The 21796-nt window shown below is 45.2% G+C and overlaps 1 protein-coding gene across 2 annotated transcripts in view; it reads left to right on the top strand.

The window, feature by feature from the left end:
* The window catches only part of pgs1 (phosphatidylglycerophosphate synthase 1), a gene marked incomplete at its 5' end in the record, with an annotated part of 60843 nt that overhangs the window by 18898 nt on the left and 20149 nt on the right, over positions 1–21796 (top strand). For both annotated transcript variants that reach the window (XM_080748149.1, XM_080748148.1), the window contains 6 exons: positions 5475–5685; positions 7125–7202; positions 8091–8190; positions 10367–10556; positions 13835–14013; positions 17894–18132. In XM_080748149.1, coding sequence (XP_080604275.1) covers positions 5475–5685; positions 7125–7202; positions 8091–8190; positions 10367–10556; positions 13835–14013; positions 17894–18132 — 997 coding nt within the window. The remainder of the gene's footprint in view (positions 1–5474; positions 5686–7124; positions 7203–8090; positions 8191–10366; positions 10557–13834; positions 14014–17893; positions 18133–21796) is intronic.

The raw sequence follows: 21796 nt of genomic DNA, 5'->3' as shown, positions 1-21796 counted from the left end.
TGTTTTGGGGAGCCGGGTTGATATTCTGAAACGTACAAAAACGGAACGGTGTAGATCTACAAGCTCACAATGCGTAGCAATTAAGAGACACGTTGAGCTTGTAGATCTACAATTTTCACAGTTCATGTTATGTTTTTGGGAGATGGTTGATCTGCTATTTTAGCTATTTTGAGACATTTGTTTGGAAAATCCTCATCTTTAACGCCATGCTCAAAATAGCAACGCCACTTGTACATTGCTTTTAAAAAGTAATCAAACAACCGTTTCAACATATGAATGCCTTTCTTACTGGAACTTTAGTTGCACTGACTCTGGCCTCTAAGGACCTTCCAGGGAGGGTGCTCTTGTGCGTCTTGCTGCGTCACCCTCTCTTGTTTCTTTCTTTTTCTACTTGTTTTTATATCGCACTGACCTTTGGACACTCTGCACTATTAGGTTGTGTTAGTGGTTTTGAGTATTTTTGCGTGATTTTGACATGATGGTGAGATACTTGTTGCACTAACTAGCATTGAATATTATGGTCACTTTGATTTGGGGGCACTGTACTATATTGATAGTTGGACACTTAATGTATATATACTGTATATTATTCGTTCCCTTTCTTGACGTACCTTGCTCTTACAGTACTCTGTTCTTGTTCTTTTTTCTTACTTCTCTGTAACTTTGTAAATAACCTTATACTGCTGTGCTTCCTCTGGGCAACTGATTTCCCCCCTTGGGATAATAAAGGTATCTATCTATCTATCTATCTATCTATCTGAACTGATCTTAGCTAGCGCTTGGTTTTCCCCCCTTTACTCCCGCTGGCTGTGCTGTGCTGGGGCGCATGCCATTGGACTGCGGTGTCGCCGGGTTCACATCTGCATTCTGCGTCACGAGCCGTTGTTTTGTCACGTGCATCTCATCATACATGCCACTTAGGGCTGTCACGATATGACATTTTACATGACGATTAATTGTCATTCAAATAATTGGCGATTAACGATTTAATTGTGTTTTTGTCGTTGATAATTACATTTCTGTTTGGCTTTTAGGCTTTGAAGTTGCATAATGGCAGATATGATACATAACCTAAACACACAAATACATTACTGACATATTTGACGACGTACTACTTAAAAAATAACATTGATAGTGGAAATAGCCGATCTACAAGCTCACGTGAGCTTTTAGATCTGCTATTTCCACTATTTCTGACATTTTTTCAACATTCACGATTATGACGATTATGACAAAATAATTGCGATAATGTCAAATAATCACGATTAGACGATTATGTAATAATTGTGACAGCCCTAATGCCACTTCTACTATCTCTCTCTCTCTCTCTCTGGTGAATGTGTTCTATTTGTAGACGTTATCTGTGTGCTCAGCAGGTGTTCTGTCAGGTTACAGGTGTGCATGCTTTACTCCAGCGGCGTAGCCAGGACTTACCAACTGGCTAGGCCTGGCACCATGTGGGTGGGCACAGAAACAGCGGCGTAGCCAGGACTTACCAACTGGCTAGGCCTGGCACCATGTGGGTGGGCACAGAAACAGCGGCGTAGCCAGGACTTACCAACCTGCTCGGCCTGGCACAATGTGGGCGTAGCCAGGACTTACCAACCTGCTAGGCCTGGCACCATGTGGGCGTAGCCAGGACTTACCAACCTGCTAGGCCTGGCACCATGTGGGCGTAGCCAGGACTTACCAACCTGCTAGGCCTGGCACCATGTGGGCGTAGCCAGGACTTACCAACCTGCTAGGCCTGGCACCATGTGGGCGTAGCCAGGACTTACCAACCTGCTAGGCCTGGCACCATGTGGGCGTAGCCAGGATTTACCAACCTGCTAGGCCTGGCACCATGTGGGCGTAGCCAGGACTTACCAACCTGCTAGGCCTGGCACCATGTGGGCGTAGCCAGGACTTACCAACCTGCTAGGCCTGGCACCATGTGGGCGTAGCCAGGACTTACCAACCTGCTCGGCCTGGCACCATGTGGGCGTAGCCAGGATTTACCAACCTGCTAGGCCTGGCACAATGTGGGCGTAGCCAGGACTTACCAACCTGCTAGGCCTGGCACCATGTGGGCGTAGCCAGGACTTACCAACCTGCTAGGCCTGGCACCATGTGGGCGTAGCCAGGACTTACCAACCTGCTAGGCCTGGCACCATGTGGGCGTAGCCAGGACTTACCAACCTGCTATGCCTGGCACCATGTGGGCGTAGCCAGGACTTACCAACCTGCTAGGCCTGGCACCATGTGGGCGTAGCCAGGACTTACCAACCTGCTAGGCCTGGCACCATGTGGGCGTAGCCAGGATTTACCAACCTGCTAGGCCTGGCACCATGTGGGCGTAGCCAGGACTTACCAACCTGCTAGGCCTGGCACCATGTGGGCGTAGCCAGGACTTACCAACCTGCTAGGCCTGGCACCATGTGGGCGTAGCCAGGACTTACCAACCTGCTCGGCCTGGCACCATGTGGGCGTAGCCAGGATTTACCAACCTGCTAGGCCTGGCACAATGTGGGCGTAGCCAGGACTTACCAACCTGCTAGGCCTGGCACCATGTGGGCGTAGCCAGGACTTACCAACCTGCTAGGCCTGGCACCATGTGGGCGTAGCCAGGATTTACCAACCTGCTAGGCCTGGCACCATGTGGGCGTAGCCAGGACTTACCAACCTGCTAGGCCTGGCACCATGTGGGCGTAGCCAGGACTTACCAACCTGCTAGGCCTGGCACCATGTGGGCGTAGCCAGGACTTACCAACCTGCTCGGCCTGGCACAATGTGGGCGTAGCCAGGACTTACCAACCTGCTAGGCCTGGCACCATGTGGGCGTAGCCAGGACTTACCAACCTGCTAGGCCTGGCACCATGTGGGCGTAGCCAGGACTTACCAACCTGCTAGGCCTGGCACCATGTGGGCGTAGCCAGGACTTACCAACCTGCTAGGCCTGGCACCATGTGGGCGTAGCCAGGATTTACCAACCTGCTAGGCCTGGCACCATGTGGGCGTAGCCAGGACTTACCAACCTGCTAGGCCTGGCACAATGTGGGCGTAGCCAGGACTTACCAACCTGCTAGGCCACCTGCTAGGCCTGGCACCATGTGGGCGTAGCCAGGACTTACCAACCTGCTAGGCCTGGCACCATGTGGGCGTAGCCAGGACTTACCAACCTGCTAGGCCTGGCACCATGTGGGCGTAGCCAGGATTTACCAACCTGCTAGGCCTGGCACCATGTGGGCGTAGCCAGGACTTACCAACCTGCTAGGCCTGGCACCATGTGGGCGTAGCCAGGACTTACCAACCTGCTAGGCCTGGCACAATGTGGGCGTAGCCAGGACTTACCAACCTGCTAGGCCTGGCACCATGTGGGCGTAGCCAGGACTTACCAACCTGCTAGGCCTGGCACCATGTGGGCGTAGCCAGGACTTACCAACCTGCTAGGCCTGGCACCATGTGGGCGTAGCCAGGACTTACCAACCTGCTAGGCCTGGCACAATGTGGGCGTAGCCAGGACTTACCAACCTGCTAGGCCTGGCACCATGTGGGCGTAGCCAGGACTTACCAACCTGCTGGCACCATGTGGGTGGGCACAGATGTGAGCTTGTACATCGGCTATTTTAAAATAGCCAAACATTTAAATATTTAACCCTGCAAGGCCCAGCGATGCTTTTTGGCAACTTTTTTTTTTAATATATTTTTTTAAATGTTATAATTAGTTTTCCTGTTCTTTTATATTTGCATATGAATACCCCTCACAGAGGCTGACATTCACACAACTTCAAGATCTCTGGAGTCAAGTCTAAACGAACAACATCTCACTTTTTCAATATTTTTTTTGGTGATCATTAGAATGTCTAGAACATGTACATCTATCATATAATTAGAGGAGTCAGTCAGTCAGAGGTCACAATGCATTATCTATTCACTCGCTTCAGCGACTGATCCAAACTTTCACATGGCATTGACCATTAGCATTATACACACGGTGACGGAGCCCGATTTTCATTTTTCCCAAATTCAAGCTATTTATTAGCGTTTCTTCACCACTTCTGTTCAGCTCAGCCTGTTGTCAGGGTTACGGCCCGTTCCTCCAGGCCATGGGATCCCATAGCCCCACACACACCTCTCTCACAGTTAGGAATGTTGCAGTGAAGAGACACACGTTCTCTCTCTCTCTCTCTCTCTCTCTCTCTCTCTCTCTCTCTCTCTTTGAACGGGTAAGGTCTAGTATGTTATTATTGTGAAAAATATCCCCAAAATGCAAATTAGAGCATGATTTATGATTCATGATTTATGGCTATAAAACCTTACAAAAACATTATTAATTTTTAAACATTACATTTTCCTCTGATTAGGACTCCTACAACACCATCTGATTTTTTTAATTTATTTTTTTGGCAAGTAGAAATTAACTCTGGTCTTGCAGGGTTAAAGGGACATAATACAGTGATTTGTCATGGAAGTGGACTTCCCAAGCAATATGGAGACGTTTTAATTTTAAAAATCACTTCATAATTGACTAAACTATTATCAAATCAAACTGTGGTGTCTTTCTTTGCTTCCTAGATAGCCGCGCATCGCCGCACCGCACCGCTCCGCGAATGTTTTAGTTATTTTTGGGTGGGCACAAAAACGAAATGGGTGGGCCTAGGCCTAGTCAGGCCCACCCGTAGCTACGCCGCTGCTTTACTCGCTGCAGAAATCCATAAAAAATAACAACATTGTTTTGTAGGAATGATAATCCTCAAAAAAACAAAGTCTTATTCCTTTTGCTTCTCAATCTTTCTCATATCAAGGACCCCCAAATTGACTCTTATTAGCCCGCGGACCCCCCATTTGAAAAGATATACCAGGGACCCCCATAAGAGAAGTGCCTTTGGTCTAGGGTCGCTTCTTTTTGGGCTTGTTTTCCATTTACCAGGCTGTGCTTTTTTCATCCCGCAAACATCTGGCAACCAGGGGCGTCACAAGGGGTAGGAAAGCAGGACTGAGTTACTGGGGCCCAAGGTGGAGGGGCCCTAATAACTTTATCTATTGAAAAATAGCAGATATACAAGCTCACAGCGCGGCACCGAGTGCCGCACTGCAAGCTTGTAGATCTGCTATTTTTGAAAAGTTGTGAAAATGTGTGAAAATCTTTGAATATATGTATTTTTTTAAGCGAACATTTCTAACTCAAATTTTGCTTCTGGGGGTCCCTGGAACTAAATATTTTGAGATCGGGGTCCATGGCCAAATACATATCATCTTGGGGGTCCTTGACATAGGTTTCTTGCACACATTTTCACGATTTTTCAAAAATAGCAGATCTACAAGCTCGCAGCGCGGCACTCGGTGCCGCGCTGTGAGCTTGTATATCTGCTATGTTTCAATAGTTAACATTCATGGGGGGCCCGCAGTGAATCCTTGTACCCAGGGCCCAGAATTTGGTGTGACGCCCCTGCTGACAACAGCACTGATGCCCACTTGGTTTCTCTCTCCCTCAGGTCCTCTGTGCTGCTGCTGGCACCCCTGCTGGCGGAGACGGACACTGCGGCCCCGCTCGGCCACATCTCCGTGCCCGCGGGCACCCAGGGAGCGGACGGCAGCCTCCACGCCCGCTTCAGGTGGATGGCGGAGCACGTGCCCGCCTTCAGGGTGCCGGGCACCCACGTGCACATCCTCACCTCGCCTGACCAGTTCTACCAGGCCATGAAGGTAGGGGAGAGAGAGAGAGAGAGGGACACAGTCATTGATTTTGGAGGGGGGGAGGGTTTTTACAAAATGATAGAGATAGCAGAAGCTCACAGTGCAGATAGCAGAAGCTATTTTCGGCAAAGAGGTTTGGTATAGAGAGGAAAAAAGAGCATACTAAGTACAAAGTGAAAGGTCAAGTTTATGTATGACGGTTCAAATGGTTAAATATCTGAAAACACAAATTGACATGAATCCTAAATACACTGATGATCGTGCTGTCAAACGATGAAACTATATGAAATCTATGAAAAAGTGTTGGGGGTCCCTGCTTCATCTCTCTCTCAACGAAGGGGTCCTTGGCCTGAAAACATGGAGACCCCTGGTATAGAGCATTCAGGAGGTATAGTTCCAGACTTGTACAGAGCATTCAGATATGAGTGGAATGGTTGTCAGGCTACATGAGACTAACAGTTATGCACTTAAACACAGCCTATTTGTGACAAAGTGTCAGCTGAGGAATCTGGCAGTGTCACATGTGCACATGTTGCATGTGACAACAAGCCTGTCAAACTATCCCACTACCAGCAGTGGAAATATTACTCACATTTCTGTACTTAACCTATTTAGAACGGGTACACTATATAGTGTATCATTATTTTATGCTTTAACTGTTGAAAAATAGTGGCACCGAGTGCCGCGCTGTGAGCTTGTATATCTGCTATTTTTGAAAAATCGTGAAAATTTGAATTTTGACCCGATTCTGTGTCTTTTGAATCCTTCTAAGATTTTTTTAAAAACCTATGTTTCTATGTCAGCAATCTGGCCAGCAATTGTCAAAGAAAAGGTCCTTTTCACTTGAACTGGAGCTCAGTTAGTCTGTTCTTGAGAGACTACTATGTCAGTGGTTCTCAAACTTTTTCATGTGAAGGACCCCCAAAATGATATGTATTTGGCCACGGACCCCATCTCAAAATATCTAGTTCCAGGGACCACCAAGAAGCAAAATTTTAGTTACAAATATTCGCTTAAAAAAATATGGATGTTCAAGTGGTCAATATAAAAAAAGGAGAAAAAAAGGTTTCTATCACACAGAGATTTGGAGGACCCCCTGTAGTAACTCTGAGGACCCCTGGCCTAAACAATTATTGTATTTTATTCTTTTAGTGCAATTGTCAATGTTGATTATAGAGATTTCTGTTTTCCTGCAATTTCTGTTGTTGCCGCAATGGTGAGTCAAAACCAAAGCTTCATACTTGTGTAATAGGATGCAGCAATGTATAATGGGAGGATGTAACGATAAAGAATCCTGAATCAATGACAGCCAACCCTCACCGACCAAAAACACGAGCGCAGTCATGCTGAGTATGCTTTCAAAGTGTCTCCTTACACGTGTGGTGTTTTGGTTTGAGTGTTTTGTCCTCTCCTCTGGTTGGTGGTTCATGTTGTTTTGTTTCACTCAGGCACGTATAAAGACAGCCAAGAGGAGGGTGGTGATGGCCTCGCTGTATCTGGGAACGGGTCCTCTGGAGCAAGACCTGGTGAGTGTGTGTGCGTGCGTGCATGTGTGTGTGTGCATGTGTGTGCGTGTGTGCGTGCGTGTACACTTTGGTTTCAGTTTTAGAAATTCACAATCACAACTATGGTTAAAGGAGTAGTTCACCCCTAAAATAAGACACAAAAATAAAAGTACATTTACCCCCATTGATTCCGGATGGGGACCCGGGACCCAAATGCATTTGGGTCTCCATCCGGAATCAATGGTGGTACATTTATTTATCAAATTATTGTCGTAGCAATGCGACAAAAAACAAAGTATTATTGAACTCAAGTCTCCATGGTGTGAGTAATCAATTCTCTCCTTTAAGTTAAGGGAGCTCTTCACTATGTTCATATCATTGGTCTTCACTAATGCTCATTACAAGATGGCACAATACTTTTTACTTTTTATCTTTTTATATTGGTGAAAATACATAACAGGACTCGATGACCAAAATCACACAGATATATAAATGGAATGATACTTTCACAACAGAACAGAATCTTTCTTCATAAAAATAACAATGAACATGTAAGAGACAAAACCAACAAAAGACAACAAGAGTGTGTGTGTGTGTGTGTGTGTGTGTGTGTGTGTGTGTGTGTGTGTGTGTGTGTGTGTGTGTGTGTGTGTGTGTGTGTGTGTGTGTGTGTGTGTGTGTGTGTGTGTGTGTGTGTGTGTGTGTGTGTGTGAGAAACATGCTTTCATAATGTTATGAATGGCCCACTTGCAATACCCTCGCCGCCCACCAGGTCTCAACCACTGTTTAGGGCATGGTTTCCTGTGGTGGTGATTCATGCTTTCATAAGACAAGTTGTTGTGTGTGTGTTTGTGTGTGTGTGTGTGTGTGTGTGTACATGCACCTGTAATGACGGCTCCTCACCTCTAGGTGGACTGCATGGAGGAAGCGCTGCGGCGCTCGCAGGAAGACGGGGACGCTCCTGACCTCAAGGTCTCCGTCCTGCTGGACTACACACGAGGCTCGCGAGGTGCGTAGAGGCCTGGGAACCTTTTTAGGGTTTTAACTCTTTAAAACAAGGTTCTTCAACAGGGGGTCAACTACTACAGGGGGTCCTCCAAATCTTTGTGTGATAGAAACTTTTTTTCTCCTTTTTTATATTAACCACTTGAACCCCAGTGTCCATATTCTGAGAACTTTAGTCAAAAATAGCAGATCTACAAGCTCACAACGCCTCGCAGCGCGAGGCGTTGTGAGCTTGTAGATCGTCTAGTTTCGGCAAAGAGGTTTGGTGTAGAGGGGAAAAAAAGAGCAGAAAGGTGTTGACGGTTCGAGTGGTTAAATTCTCAAATTGACATGAATCCAAAATACACTGATGATTGTGCTGTCAAACAATGAAACTATATGGAATCTATGACAAGGTTGTGGGGGGTCCCTGCTTCATCTCTCTCTCAACTAAGGGGTCCTTGGCCTGAAAACGTTGTAAACCACTGCTTTAAAATATTGTCTAGTCTCCCCTAGCCAGCGTTTTCTAGCGTTTTTTACTACACTAGACTAGATCCACAGACTTATCGATCATCCGGTCTTTAGTTCGGGTGAGTAGAAATAATCTTGTTCTGACAAAAAACGCATCTGGGAAAAAGATTACGAGGTAAATAGACTTGTCTAATTCCATTTCGATTCCATGGAGGCGGATGGACTGGGGGATTTCCAAATGACGTTATTTCCCAGTTGCATTCTGGGTATTGTAGTCCTGGTATCACTCAGGGTTGCAGGGGAGTGATCGGAATCATAAGTATGCGTTTGCACAAGGCAGCTTTGACAACTGACATGTCACACCCACTGCATCTCCTGGAAAAACCCTTGGTTCTGGCATCAGGAAATACTGTAATGGTGTAGATTAAAACGAGAGATTAAACATACCGTAATAAGAAAATGAAAGTTGTCTATTGACGGCACGATTTACCTTTTTACAGCGCCCAGTTTAAATCAGTCAATGTCATTCTTTAACAGATATATATATTTTTTGGCTTTCTGCCCTTTAATTAATAGTTTACAGTGGACATGAAACGGCGAGAGAGAGAGGGATGGGGAGAGACATGCAGCAAAGATAGTCGGGAACGGGACTCGAACCCGCGATGCACTGTCAGGCATTATATTATAGCCTAGGTGCCCGGACCGCAAGGCCAGCAGTCTGGGCCTAAACTGTATAAGTCAGGGGTTCCCAAACTTTTTGGGCCCAAGGCACCCCTATAAATCTGTCTTTCATCCGAGGCACCCCTACATTATATTCATAATTTTCACTCCCAGCCCCTTATATTTATAGCATATTTTAGCGATTATGTTGCAAAGAAAACGTTGAGATAATAGATATTTTGGTTAGAACTGACTGAAAATAACGTATTACAAGTTTAAAATGATACTACATATATTTTTAAGTGTCCAAATAAATTCCAACTATTTTCAAATTATCTTGCGGCACCCCTGGGCTGCTGTCACGGCAACCCAGGGTGCCCCGTCACCGAAAACCCCTGGTATAAGTATTGTTTAGGACGCTCGTTGTTAATCCTAACTGTAGTGTTTTTTAGGATGGTTTAAAGCATTGAACCATTGTTCATTGTCAGCTAAAGGTAGTAGTGTAGGTAAACGTAGTGTTCCAGGGGGGAAGCCCCCAGGAAAAGGAAACCAGTGTTCTTTCTGAAAATCTACATAATGTAGGGGGGAGTAACCAAGATACAAAACTAACTCACACTAGTTCCTAATGCTTTTGTCTGGGTTTGTGCGTCCGCGTGTGTACCAGGGAAATGCAGTTAGAGAGGGTGGCTGAAATTTTAAGGGCCTTTTGGTGAAAACATCGAAAATAGCCGACCTCCAAGCCTCGGACGTTGGCTATTTTTGGTGCTTGATACCACACTGAACTAAGCATAATCAAGTCAACACTGGAGATGTGGCGTAACGGCATGGATTTCTACACAGAGAGGGCAAGCCTTTCAACATAAGACGCTGCATTCATGTTCAGGAGAGTTTGGACAAGGCGATTCTCTTGAATGCTGCCTTCAGGTATGGCATGGAAAGGGGAAGCATTTGGATTTCTTTCACTATAGTATAAACTGCATTCATGGTCTGGAGAGGGCACTTTTTACAGGCGGATAATGTCTGTGTGTGTGTGTCTGTGTCCGTCTGTGTGTGTGTGTGTGCGTGCACAGGCCCGGTGAACTCTCGGACCATGCTGCTGCCTCTCCTGCAGCGGTTCACCAGCCAGATGCGGGTCTCTCTGTACCACACGCCTGACCTGCGGGGTCTGCTCAAGCTTCTGGTGCCCCAGCGCTTCAACGAGACCATCGGGGTCCAGCACATCAAGGTCTACCTGTTCGACGACAGCATCATCATCAGCGGGTACGTGGTGGTCTGTGGAGGCCTGTTTGGAGGCCCTTTGTACTGTATTAGATGCATTAAGACCTGACCTTTTTCATACTTATAGATATTGAAAAATAGCAGCTATTGTAGATCTGCTGTTTTTGAAAAATCGTGAACATTTGTGCAAATCTTTAAATATATATTTTTCACAGCAAACCTTTGTAACTCAAATCTCTGCTTCTGGGGGTTCCCTGGAACAACATATTTTGAGATGGGGGTCCGCGGGCCAAATACATGGCCCATGACATGAAAAAGTTTGAGAACCACTGATTTAGAAGGAGGATTTAGAAGACATAATAGAATTGGGTAAAAAATATTCAAATGCACAAATCAAAAATAGCAGATCTACAAGCTCACAGCATGGCACTCGCATTCCTAAGTGGCTTACCGGAGATTCTACCGGCCATCACTAAGATTTACTTAGAATTCATATAACAGTCATTCTTGGGGAAATAATAAGCTGATGCTACAGTATGGCAATGCGAGTGCAAGGACAAACGTCCAACTTTCACAGGCTCCCGTCACGTGTGGTTCCCAGGCGATAGAAAGAAAGAACAAGGAAAGCAGGTCAGATATTCAAATATCCCTGATATGAACAGGGTAAGATCAATAGAGCAGGATCTACAGGTATGCATATACAGTAGGTCAGATATTCCTGTTATGAGTTGAGTAAGATAGAAACATACATAGGCTTATGTTGGAAGTAATACAGTAAAAAAATAGCAGATACTGTTTATACACAGTGTTCCCACGGTCATGAAACTGATGGCACACATGTGTAACAGCCTCATTATTGCACCATATGATTGCTATAGGCCTGGGAATTCATCAAAAATGTGTGGTAACGTTGTATATGCATATGGTGAAGCAATGGAACCGATACGGAGTGCAGATTTAAGTTTGTATAGGTCAGATATTCCTGTTATGAGTTGAGTAAGATAGAAACATACATAGGCTTATGTTAGAAGTAATACAGTAAAAAATAGCAGATACTGTTTATACACAGTGTTCCCACGGTCATGAAATTCACAAATATTTAGAAATTCCAAAAACAGTTTTTCAGCCCTAGAAAAGTTTTGTTTCTTCTTTTTTGGCTATTGATTGTTATTGCTTGAAATGTATAAAAAATGAAATACTTGTGGCCTAATTTATACAAATAATAATGATAATCTACAAGCTAAAAACACAACACTGTGATATTTTGCTGTTCTTTTCGTCAGGGTGCACTGATGGCACACATGTGTAACAGCCTCATTATTGCACCATATGAGTGCTATAGGCCTGGGAATTCATCAAAAATGTGTGGTAACGTTGTATATGCATATGGTGAAGCAATGGAACCGATACGGAGTGCAGATTTAAGTTTGTATAGAAGTATCGGTATGCAGGTGAGATATGATTCAGTAGTGCATATCATCAGGCATGTCAATAATATGCTGTAAAACACAGGTGGCAGTTGAGTACAACAGCAGCATGATTCTCCTTACAGTCTTCGACATACAGTTAGGTAATACTGTGTGACAGCCAACCAGAGGAAAGTGTCACCGTAACAAGTGATTATAGTGAACCTGCTGTGGAGATGATTATCACAGGCTCTGTAGAAGCTGCCTCGAGAGACGTTTTGTGAACAGACTGACAGTATTGAGTACATGTTGGTTCCTTTCCATCTCATGTCAAAACGTATTTTCCTGCTCAGTTGAATAGCCTTCAAAAACAAATCTGTGCTCTGATCATATCAACGCTCAACAGAGAACAGTGTAGGGATGGGACGATAAGCGATATTATCGTTTATCGTGATAAAAAACACTAACGATAATCATATCGTGGAGATTTAATTTATAGTCATATCGTCCTCCGTCATGCACTGGGATCAATTCACCTTTTATTTGCTGAGCTTGTGAGCTGCATATCCGGTACCACTTAAACCCTCTATAATTGGTAAAAGGTACTTATAATATATGTACTTGATACAATCTTTTTTTTTCACTCTCTATCAAATGTCTGCGCTTGTAGATCGGCTATTTTTGGCAAATGTTCCGCCCCAGGATAATAGATTTTGATTATCGCGATAACATTGTAAATCGCGATTTCTTTGGTCACAATAATCGTGATATGACATTTTCATATCGTCCCATCCCTACATTAGAAATGCAGTTTTAAGGCCCTTTCCCACTGGGCGCGATAGCGGTAAAGATAACACTGTTTTCATTTAGCCATCATAATTGATGTGAACGCAGATATTACGCGCACAGTCAGTGATTTGAAATAACCTTTTAATACAGTAGGCTTGTGTTAGCCTGGTTCCAGCCCATAGACCCGCCCACTCTCAGAGTGGACTCTGAAATCAGGCTAGGCCTGTGTAGTAATTTTAATGATGAACCCACAGTATCTTATTCTCTTTACTTGCTAAATGGGCACGCTTTCTATTGTCTGTACAGTACAAAATAAAACCATTGGTAGTATCCTCCTACAGTATTTCTATTTAACACATCACACACTGGACATGATACGCTATATAGTTGTTAAAACATTAGTGCTGCTTTAGTGCAGTTCCTTTTATGCTTCGTAATGGTACTTAACTTAAAACCGTTACCAGAGCATTTCTTTAGATGAAGCATTTTCCAGTACAATAGCCTTCTGCAGATGAGAGTGACGTGATTCAGGTCATGACCTGGAATATTTTCCGAAAGCTCGGTGATGCTGTGTTGTCCTTGTAACGTTTGTGTATTTTATCACCTACTTCAGGGGTCTTCAACGTTTTCAGGCCAAGGACCCCTTAGTTGAGAGAGAGATGAAGAAGGGACCCCCACAACCTTTTCATAGATATAGTTTCATTGTTTGACAGCACAATCATCAGTGTTTTTTGGATTCATGTAAATTGGTATTTTTAGATAATTAACCACTTGAACCATAATACATAGTAAACTTGACCTTTCACTCTGTACTTAGTCTGCTCTTTTTGCCCTCTACACCAAACCTCTTTGCCAAAAACAGACAAGCTCACAAGCTCAAGCTCACAACGCCTCGCCTAGCGCGAGGCGTTGTAAGCTTGTAGGTCTGCTATTTTTGGCTAAAGTTCTCAGAATATGGACGCTAGGGTTCAAGTGGTTAATATGAAAACGGAGACAATGGTAGTAACTCTGAGGACCCCATAGGGGTCCCGGACCCCCTGTTGAAGACCCTTGATTTACGATATTTGTTTCCCCTGTTCAACCCTGGCTCCCTGCCCTCTCCCCCCCGCTGTGTGTCCCGTCCAGGGCCAACCTGAGCGACTCGTACTTCACCAACCGCCAGGACCGCTACGTGCTGCTGGAGAACTGCTCTGCCGTGGCCGACTTCTTCTCTGAGCTGGTGGAGGCGGTGGGGGACGTGTCGCTGCAGCTGCAGCCCGACGACACGGTCAGCATGCTGGACGGCATGGTGCACCCCTACAAAGGTAGGCATGGCGGTGCCCCCCTACAAAGGTACCGTAGGCACGGTGTCCCCTTACAAAGGTAGACGCTCACAGGGAAAAGTGCACCGTTTGCAAGCGAGTGTCCGAATACATTAGTGATTGCAATTGACTATTTTATACAGAGCGACACAAACATTCAAGATTGGAACACGCAGAGTAAGAATGAGCTCTAGGCAACAAACCAGATTAATAATCGGAGAGCAGAGGGAACAATGTAGGGCCTCAAAGAAACTAATGTACGGTAACAGTTATACAAGAGTGGCAGTGGCTCAGGAGGTAGAGCGGCCGTCTTGGAATCCCTACGTTCCAGGTTCGATTCCCGGCTCCTTCTGACTGCATGTCAAAGTGTCCTTGAGCAAGACACTGAACCACTTATTTCATTAGCAGTTTGGTGCCTTGCATGGTTTCCCCCACCCATTCACACACACACACATTCACACACGGATGGTGAATGAGAAGTACATTTAATGCCCTTTGGCGAAAAGTGCCATATAATTGGAATTGTGTAAATATGAGGTATAAACTCTTGGACTTACAGTTACAAAACAGGCGTTAGAGAATGAAACCGATGGCTGCATTTCCCACACTGACACACTGACTGACTGACTGACTGAGTCACGCGTCACAGTGTAAGAAGTGTTTTGACAGTTCATGGCCGGTTAGCCTCTCGTCAGCCGCTTGGAGCTGACAGATGGGTCATGGAGTCAGATGTTGCTAATGGAGCGTGAAAACACTGACAAATAAAGTGTTCGTCACAGAAGGACTGCATACAGTATGTTGAGTGTGTGTACAGTACATGCGTACTGTGCGTGCGTGCGTGCGTGCGTGCGTGCGTGCGTGCGTGCGTGCGTGTGTGTGTGTGTGCGTGCGTGCGTGAGAGAGAGAGAGAAGCTAAACGTTGGGGCAGGTTGGAGTCGCTGGTTTCTTGCGGTTGGCTGGCCGTGTAACTAGGGTTGGGATCCATTATGACACTGGATCCCAACCACAGGGACCCATATGTGCGTCACGGACAAACGACGCGTTGTGAGCTTGTAGATCTGCTGTTTTCACTAGTTTGGAACTTTGGGTCCCGGGCGAACGTCTAATCTGTCCTTTGGGTCTCAAGCTTAAACGTTTGGGAACCGCTGCTTTAGGAGTTTAAGGAGGCCGGTTCCTTAACGGTTTCCTCTTAACAGTTTCCTATAGGGGGTTCCAAATGGACACTTATAGGTATGTAACTCTGAGGGCGCTTTTCCACCGGCAAAGAACCGGTTCGGGTTCTTCTTTTTTTTCGTCTATGGGATGAACCAGAGGTGAGCTTTTCCACGAGAACCGAGTTGGTTCCGGACTGTAAAAGTTGGTTTGGAACGGGAACCACAGAATCCTTGGTTCCTCAGGTTCAATCATGGTTCAATCTGGTGGAAACGCAAGCCGGTTCGCAAGAACGAACCAAGGTTCCAAGAAAGTTGAACGGCACTGGTTCTGGAACCACGGTTCTTTTGGTGGAAAAGTCCCCTCAGAGTGTACAAATGGAACCATTTGGTTAAATGTGTACACTCTCCAGTGGGTCCCCACCTACATTTGTTAACCCTTCTTGTGCCTATCCCGGACAAGTTCAGGATTTTTTCAATCCAATACAATGTTTTTTTTGCTATTTTACTTACCCTGAGCTGCTTGTAGAGATGTGGGTGGTCCTGGCTCGTCCTACGCTTCCCAACGACCGAGTCTAGATGGTCTGACGACTTATTCCATTGAAAATGGTTTAGAATAAAGTTTAGAGCCCCCCAAAAAAAAATCAATCTATACTGTCGGCGGCGCAACGTATCCCGATCTAGTCCGGGATTTTTAATAAAATGAATTAATTAATCGGAGGCCTCAACAAAGCCCCGGTCTAAATGTCCATCCATGCCCCGGGCCGCGATTCTGTTTACATCGGCCCGTAATCGGGTAACGCCGCCGTACCGCGTCGCCGACTCCAATACAAACTCACATCTTTAGAGACCTTTTTCTCTGAACTGTGTTCCCAGGGCAGCGACAAAGTTGTTTTGCGGCTAAATAGCTTCAGATCGGGCTTCTAAAAAATAAAGAAGCCAATAGCTAACTGTTAGCTCACTTCCTCCGGTCTTCGTTCATAACAGTGTTTGCAGTGAAAGCCCAAGCCACTTCTGCCTGTGTACCCGGAAGTTAGAGCGAAGGCCTATGGAGAAATGTCTGGCACTCTAGCGGCACCTTGTGGCCCCTGCCAGTAAGTGGGTTAATATAGCTTCAAAATAAATTCAACCACGCATTTTATAGGTTTGATATTTGCAGTACAAGCTCACAGTCACTTGGAGCTGTGCTGCAAGCTTGTAACGTTGTGAGCTATTTTTGAAGAAGGTCGAGATAAAGTTTGGACATTTTTAACACAAATCTGCTCTTATGAAGGGTCCCTGGCACAACATATTGTCAGATGGTGGTCCGCGGCCAGATAATGATTTAGATTTTAAACCACTGGTCTAGGACGCTCCAAAACCGGGATTGGGATCATCATCGGACCCCCACCTCCCAAAAAAAAAAGAAGTGCGTGCGTGCGTGCGTGCGTGCGTGCGTGTGTGTCTAAGTGGATCCCAGACTGCCAGGATGCTGGACAGTGGGTTGAATGACATCATGTCTGCAGTTGAAACGGACACCAGAAATAGAGTAGTGATGTCACGATGCGTTTCTGGAAGACACACACACACACACACACACACACACACACACACACACACACACACACACACACACACACACACACACACACACACACACACACAGTGAAGTTGATAATGAATGGTGGTAATAGAAAGGTGATGGAGAAGACTGGTGCTTACAGTAAAATAAAGGCTGACTCTGCATTTCCACTTCTTCCCAATCGCCCTCTGTGACTCACAGCGGGAAGTGGCTGTAGGCGCCTCTCTGATACACACACACACACGCACACACACACACACACACACACACACACACACACACAGAACACACACTTAACACTTCGCCCAGAGAACATCCCTGACCCAAACTAGCCTCTGACCCATTGAGGTGTGTGCGTGCGTGTGTGTGTGTGTGTGTGTGTGTGTGTGTGTGTGTGTGTGTGTGTGTGTGTGTGTGTGTGTGTGTGTGTGTGTGTGTGTGTGTGTGTGTGTGTGTGTGTGTGTGTGTGTGTGTGTGTGTGTGTGTGTGTGTGTGTGTGTGTGTGTGTGTGTGTGTGTGTGTGTGTGTGTGTGTGTGTGTTGCGACCGTCAGGTTGCAAGTTACTATGAAAAGCTCTACCGGCTGTCTGTCCGTCACATCATGTCACACTTTTGCCCCTACACTTATCTCTGGCACCGTTGCCCCTAACCATGCCAAACTTTGCACACACACTCCTTGGCTGCCAAACCACAACCTCCTCATTTCTCACATGGCCCTCTTATAGTGCCACCATGAGGCCGATTTTTGCAAAACACATTTTTGGACACTGCTCCTACAGATTTTGCCCTAAAATCACGCAAAGCGGTACACAGTATGTCTAAAGTCATGTCATCAACATGGATCTGTTAAAAATAATAACCATAAGCAAAAGATAAGAAAGAACGAAAAAGTAATTTACAGGAATGCTTTCTGGAACATTTTTTTAATAGTGATTTAAACAATGTAAGGGAATCAGTGAGGCGAATTCCAGAGCATTCCAGAGCCTAGGAGCTCGGACGGCAAAGGCCTGATCACCCTTAGTAACATAGGTCGCAGTACAGACTTTTAGGAGCCTCTTGTCTTTCGACCTCAGGCCACGAGGAGGATCATAGGGGGGCAGGAGCTCAGAGATGTAGTGAGGTGTCATTAGGATTTGTTTTCTCGCTCCTATCTCTTTCTCTCTCTTCTCCAGGTAACCGGGCAGACTTCTCTTCGTCAGCCAATAAGAGGATCATGGAGGTGGTGGACGCGGCTCGGACGCGGCAACACATCCTGAACGTCCAGGCAGCGGCGGAGGAGGAAGACTCTGGGGACGAAGGAGGAGGAGGGGGGTCCGGGGGGGAGCAGGGGGAGGGTCAAGGGGACACCTGGGTGTTCCCTCTGGTGCAGATGAAACCTCTGGGCATCCAGCAGGACGAGCACATCACACAGGTAGGGGGGTAGGGGTGGTGGGGGTAGCCTTGCGATATATATATATATTTTTGCACCGGCGGATTGGTCTAGTTCCAGGCTAGGTAGGGTGGGGGTGGCTCCCCAATAGAGTGTATGCGCATGCATGAAGTGAATGGCAAATCCAGTGCCAAATCGAGTGGCAAAGTGAGTTTAATTTTGTTTAACGTCGTTTAATGCAATCAGATAGGACTTTTCTGTTTGGATGTATGGGCTGTCAAGGCCAGAAAGTAGTTTTTGTCACTCAGTAGACCTGTTCCCGCATAACTCCGGTTATGATGATGATGTCACATGCATACCCTCTAGGGATGGGACGATATGAAAATGCCATGCCACGATTATTATGATCAAAGAAATTGCGATTTACAATATTATCGTCATAATCAAAATATCCCCAACATCCATTATCCTGGGGCAGAACATTTGCCCAAAAATAGCAGATCTACAAGCTCACAAAGCATTGTAGATCGGCTATTTTTTTTTAGAGAGAGATTTGGTAGAGAATGAAAAAAAAAAGACTGTATCAAGTATGTTATTTACAGGTCAGTTTTTACCAATTATAGAGGGTTTAAGTGGTATCAGATATGCAGCTCGGCAAATAAAGGGCCCAGTGCATGACTGAGGATAATTTCATCGTAAATTATAATCTCCACGATACGATTATTATGAGTGTTTTCTTTATCTCGATAAATGATAATAACGATTATCGTCCCATCCCTACTCCCAATACCTGACCTATCCTGACCTAGGCTCGCGTAGCAAGGCTTACTCGTCTGCGAAGAGAAACGCCTGGTCAAGATATGAGGCAGAGACCGTTCTAGGAGGTGGGGCTGAATTTTCCCGGAAGTTGTATATTTTTCACAGTGCGGTGTTCCTCCAAACGTGTTCCCCGCCGGAAGAAAATCCGGTCTACCTCTCCTGCTCCGTCGGTTGCGCTAACAATATACAAACAAAAACATTGATTCAGGCGATTACACCTATTAAGAGTGAGTTAAGAGCTACAATCAATTTGAGTTTTTTCGCTTGGGAATGTTAACAGACCGCATGACGTAACGTCCGTTAAACGCAGCACTTCCGCTAGAAATCTTGGAACCAAGTGGAAGGCATATCTTGCCCAGGGTGATCCTGACCTAAAGCCTCACCCTGAGCCATGGTTTCTTGTCATGACGACACCAGTGTCTTTTGTTGAGATTCTAAATTCTTAACTCCCCTGTGTCTTTAAAGAGGTGGTGCCATAGTTTTGTACTTTTTCTAGTTTTCATGTGTCTAGGAGGTTGACAGTACTGTACTTCATTAGACCCCCTGGTGTGGTTGATATGAGCAATTATGTATTGCCTTTCTATTTGGGTTTTAGCTGTAGGCTGCCACCTTGTGGGGTCAAATGTGCCGGTCCAAAAACACAGATACTTATTACATCACAGAATCAACCCCTCCCCTAATTACCATTCACCCAACATACGTGGGTGTGGCTAACTTCAGCTGGGTCACCACCCACCATGACAACCACGCATACCAAATTAACTGGTGAGTGTGGCCACATAAAAACATAATTTTAACTCATTCTGTACACTTTTTTGGAAAAAATCTTCCTCCTAGTATAATCATAATAGTAGATAATCATGTTTTATAGGGGGGAAAAATCATGGCACCCCATCTTTAAACCAATTCAGTGACTTGGATTGGTGCATGGCTGAGCATGGATCTGATTGTAAATATACCATCATTTATTTATTTCACTGCAGATATTCTACATATTCGATTTTTAATAATCCTTAACCCTTAAATTCAATTCATTATTTCAATGGACTAAACTCTTGTTTTATTCGATGGCCTTCCTGCCCTGGCATTTGGCCGTTGTGCCCTCAAAAAAAAAAAAAAAAGGAAAATGCCAGGCCTGGTCCCACACTGGTCTTTTTATTCGTAAGTTGGTGACTGTGGCAGGTAGATTGATGTCCCAGAGTCTTTTTATTCGTAAGTTGGCGACTGTGGCAGCTAGATTGATGTCCTATAGTCTTTTTCTCAGAGGCCGAGCCAAGTTTCTGGAACTGTTGTCAAGAGCTGACGCGTGCTACGCACGGCATGTCATATACTTACACATGATCTATGGATGTGGAACAGGTTGGGCGTACCGGTACTTAAAAAATGATCCATCAGTCAACATGTCAGGAGTTACTTCCTCCCCCATATTACTATATGCCTGTGATGCAGCTGGTGAATAGGCCTTGTATATAAGTAACCTATACAGTCAATCTATTCAGGCAGTATTTTGTGAAATAAAGAGCCAGCAAACGAGAAAGGGAGTGAAATTACATTATGAGGTGAGTTTTGAAACTGGATTTTATCACTGGTTCCCAAACCTTTTAGCTCAAGACCATCAATAAAGTTTGTCCGGGACACAAACTAGAAAAATACTGTAGCAGATCTACAAGCTCACAACGGTTCGCTTCGCGTAGTGTTGCGAACTTGTAGATTAGATATTTTTGCTACTTCTTAATTCATATTTCTTAATTCATTTCTTTTGTTCTAAAATTGATAAAATGTTATACAAAAAATAGAATATTTTTTTAATTTAGGAAAATAAAAATTGATTTATATTTGAGTCGTGGCCCATATACATTGGTCTGTGACCCACAAATGGGTCAGGGAAACTGTGGGTTCTGTGACTTCAGCATGATGATCTTATTTGGAAGAGCAGCGTTTCTGTCTCTCAGTGAAGGAGAACACGTACCAGAGCTTCACTGACTGCTCTATGCTACGTCGTCAGACCATCTTAAATCTGTTTAAATCTGTAGGGGCAACCTTCACAACCTTTTTGTGGATCAAGGCCCACTTGAACATCTCAAACTCGTTCATGGCCCACCCATCTGACCACAATGGCTGCTGCGTTTTAAGTGCGCAGAGTGAATTTTGAGAGCTGTTTTGGCTCAGTGGAACTAACGTAACGTGTTATACCTAATACCTGCTAGTTTACGTTACAACATCACAATGAGAACTCATTTCTCACGTTGATAAAAAATACATATACATCAATGAAATCTTAGTGGTTGGGAATGACTGAGGTAGGTTATAGTTTTATATGTATAGAATCGACGACAACTACTGTCACATGCTGTCCTGCAACACACCACACCTCCGATTCCGCAAAACCAGCAGTATGCAATGTACACACACACACACACACACACACACACACACACACACACACACACACACACACACACACACTCTGACACACACTCACACACACACACACACACACAAACACTCTCACACACACACACACACGCACGCACGCACGCACACAATGTAAAAGCACACACAGGGAAGGCTTTACTGTGGCTCTGACACACACACACACACACACACACACACACACACACACACACACACACACAATGTAAAAGCACACACGGGTAGGCTTTACTGTGGCTCTGGTGCTGAGTAGAAAGGCAAAGCCGGCATTAATGGCATCTTTCAGCCCAGTCTTGCACAATGACAATCTCTGTGTGAAAGTGGTCACAGACATGCAAGGTGAACACGACACCATGGCCAGCCACGATGTTGTGGCTGCTTGTAATAAACGTTTATTGGCAGGTTTGGCGCTTGTTCAAGGCATGCTTATCTCATGATCAAGTCATTTCTTGGA

The sequence above is a fragment of the Nannobrachium achirus genome, assembly GCF_963921795.1.
Source record: "Nannobrachium achirus genome assembly, chromosome: 18".
In the NCBI taxonomy this organism is placed as follows: Eukaryota; Metazoa; Chordata; class Actinopteri; order Myctophiformes; family Myctophidae; genus Nannobrachium; species Nannobrachium achirus.
The sequence above is the reverse complement of the archived record's forward strand: the minus strand, read 5'-3'. Positions and strand labels throughout refer to the sequence as shown.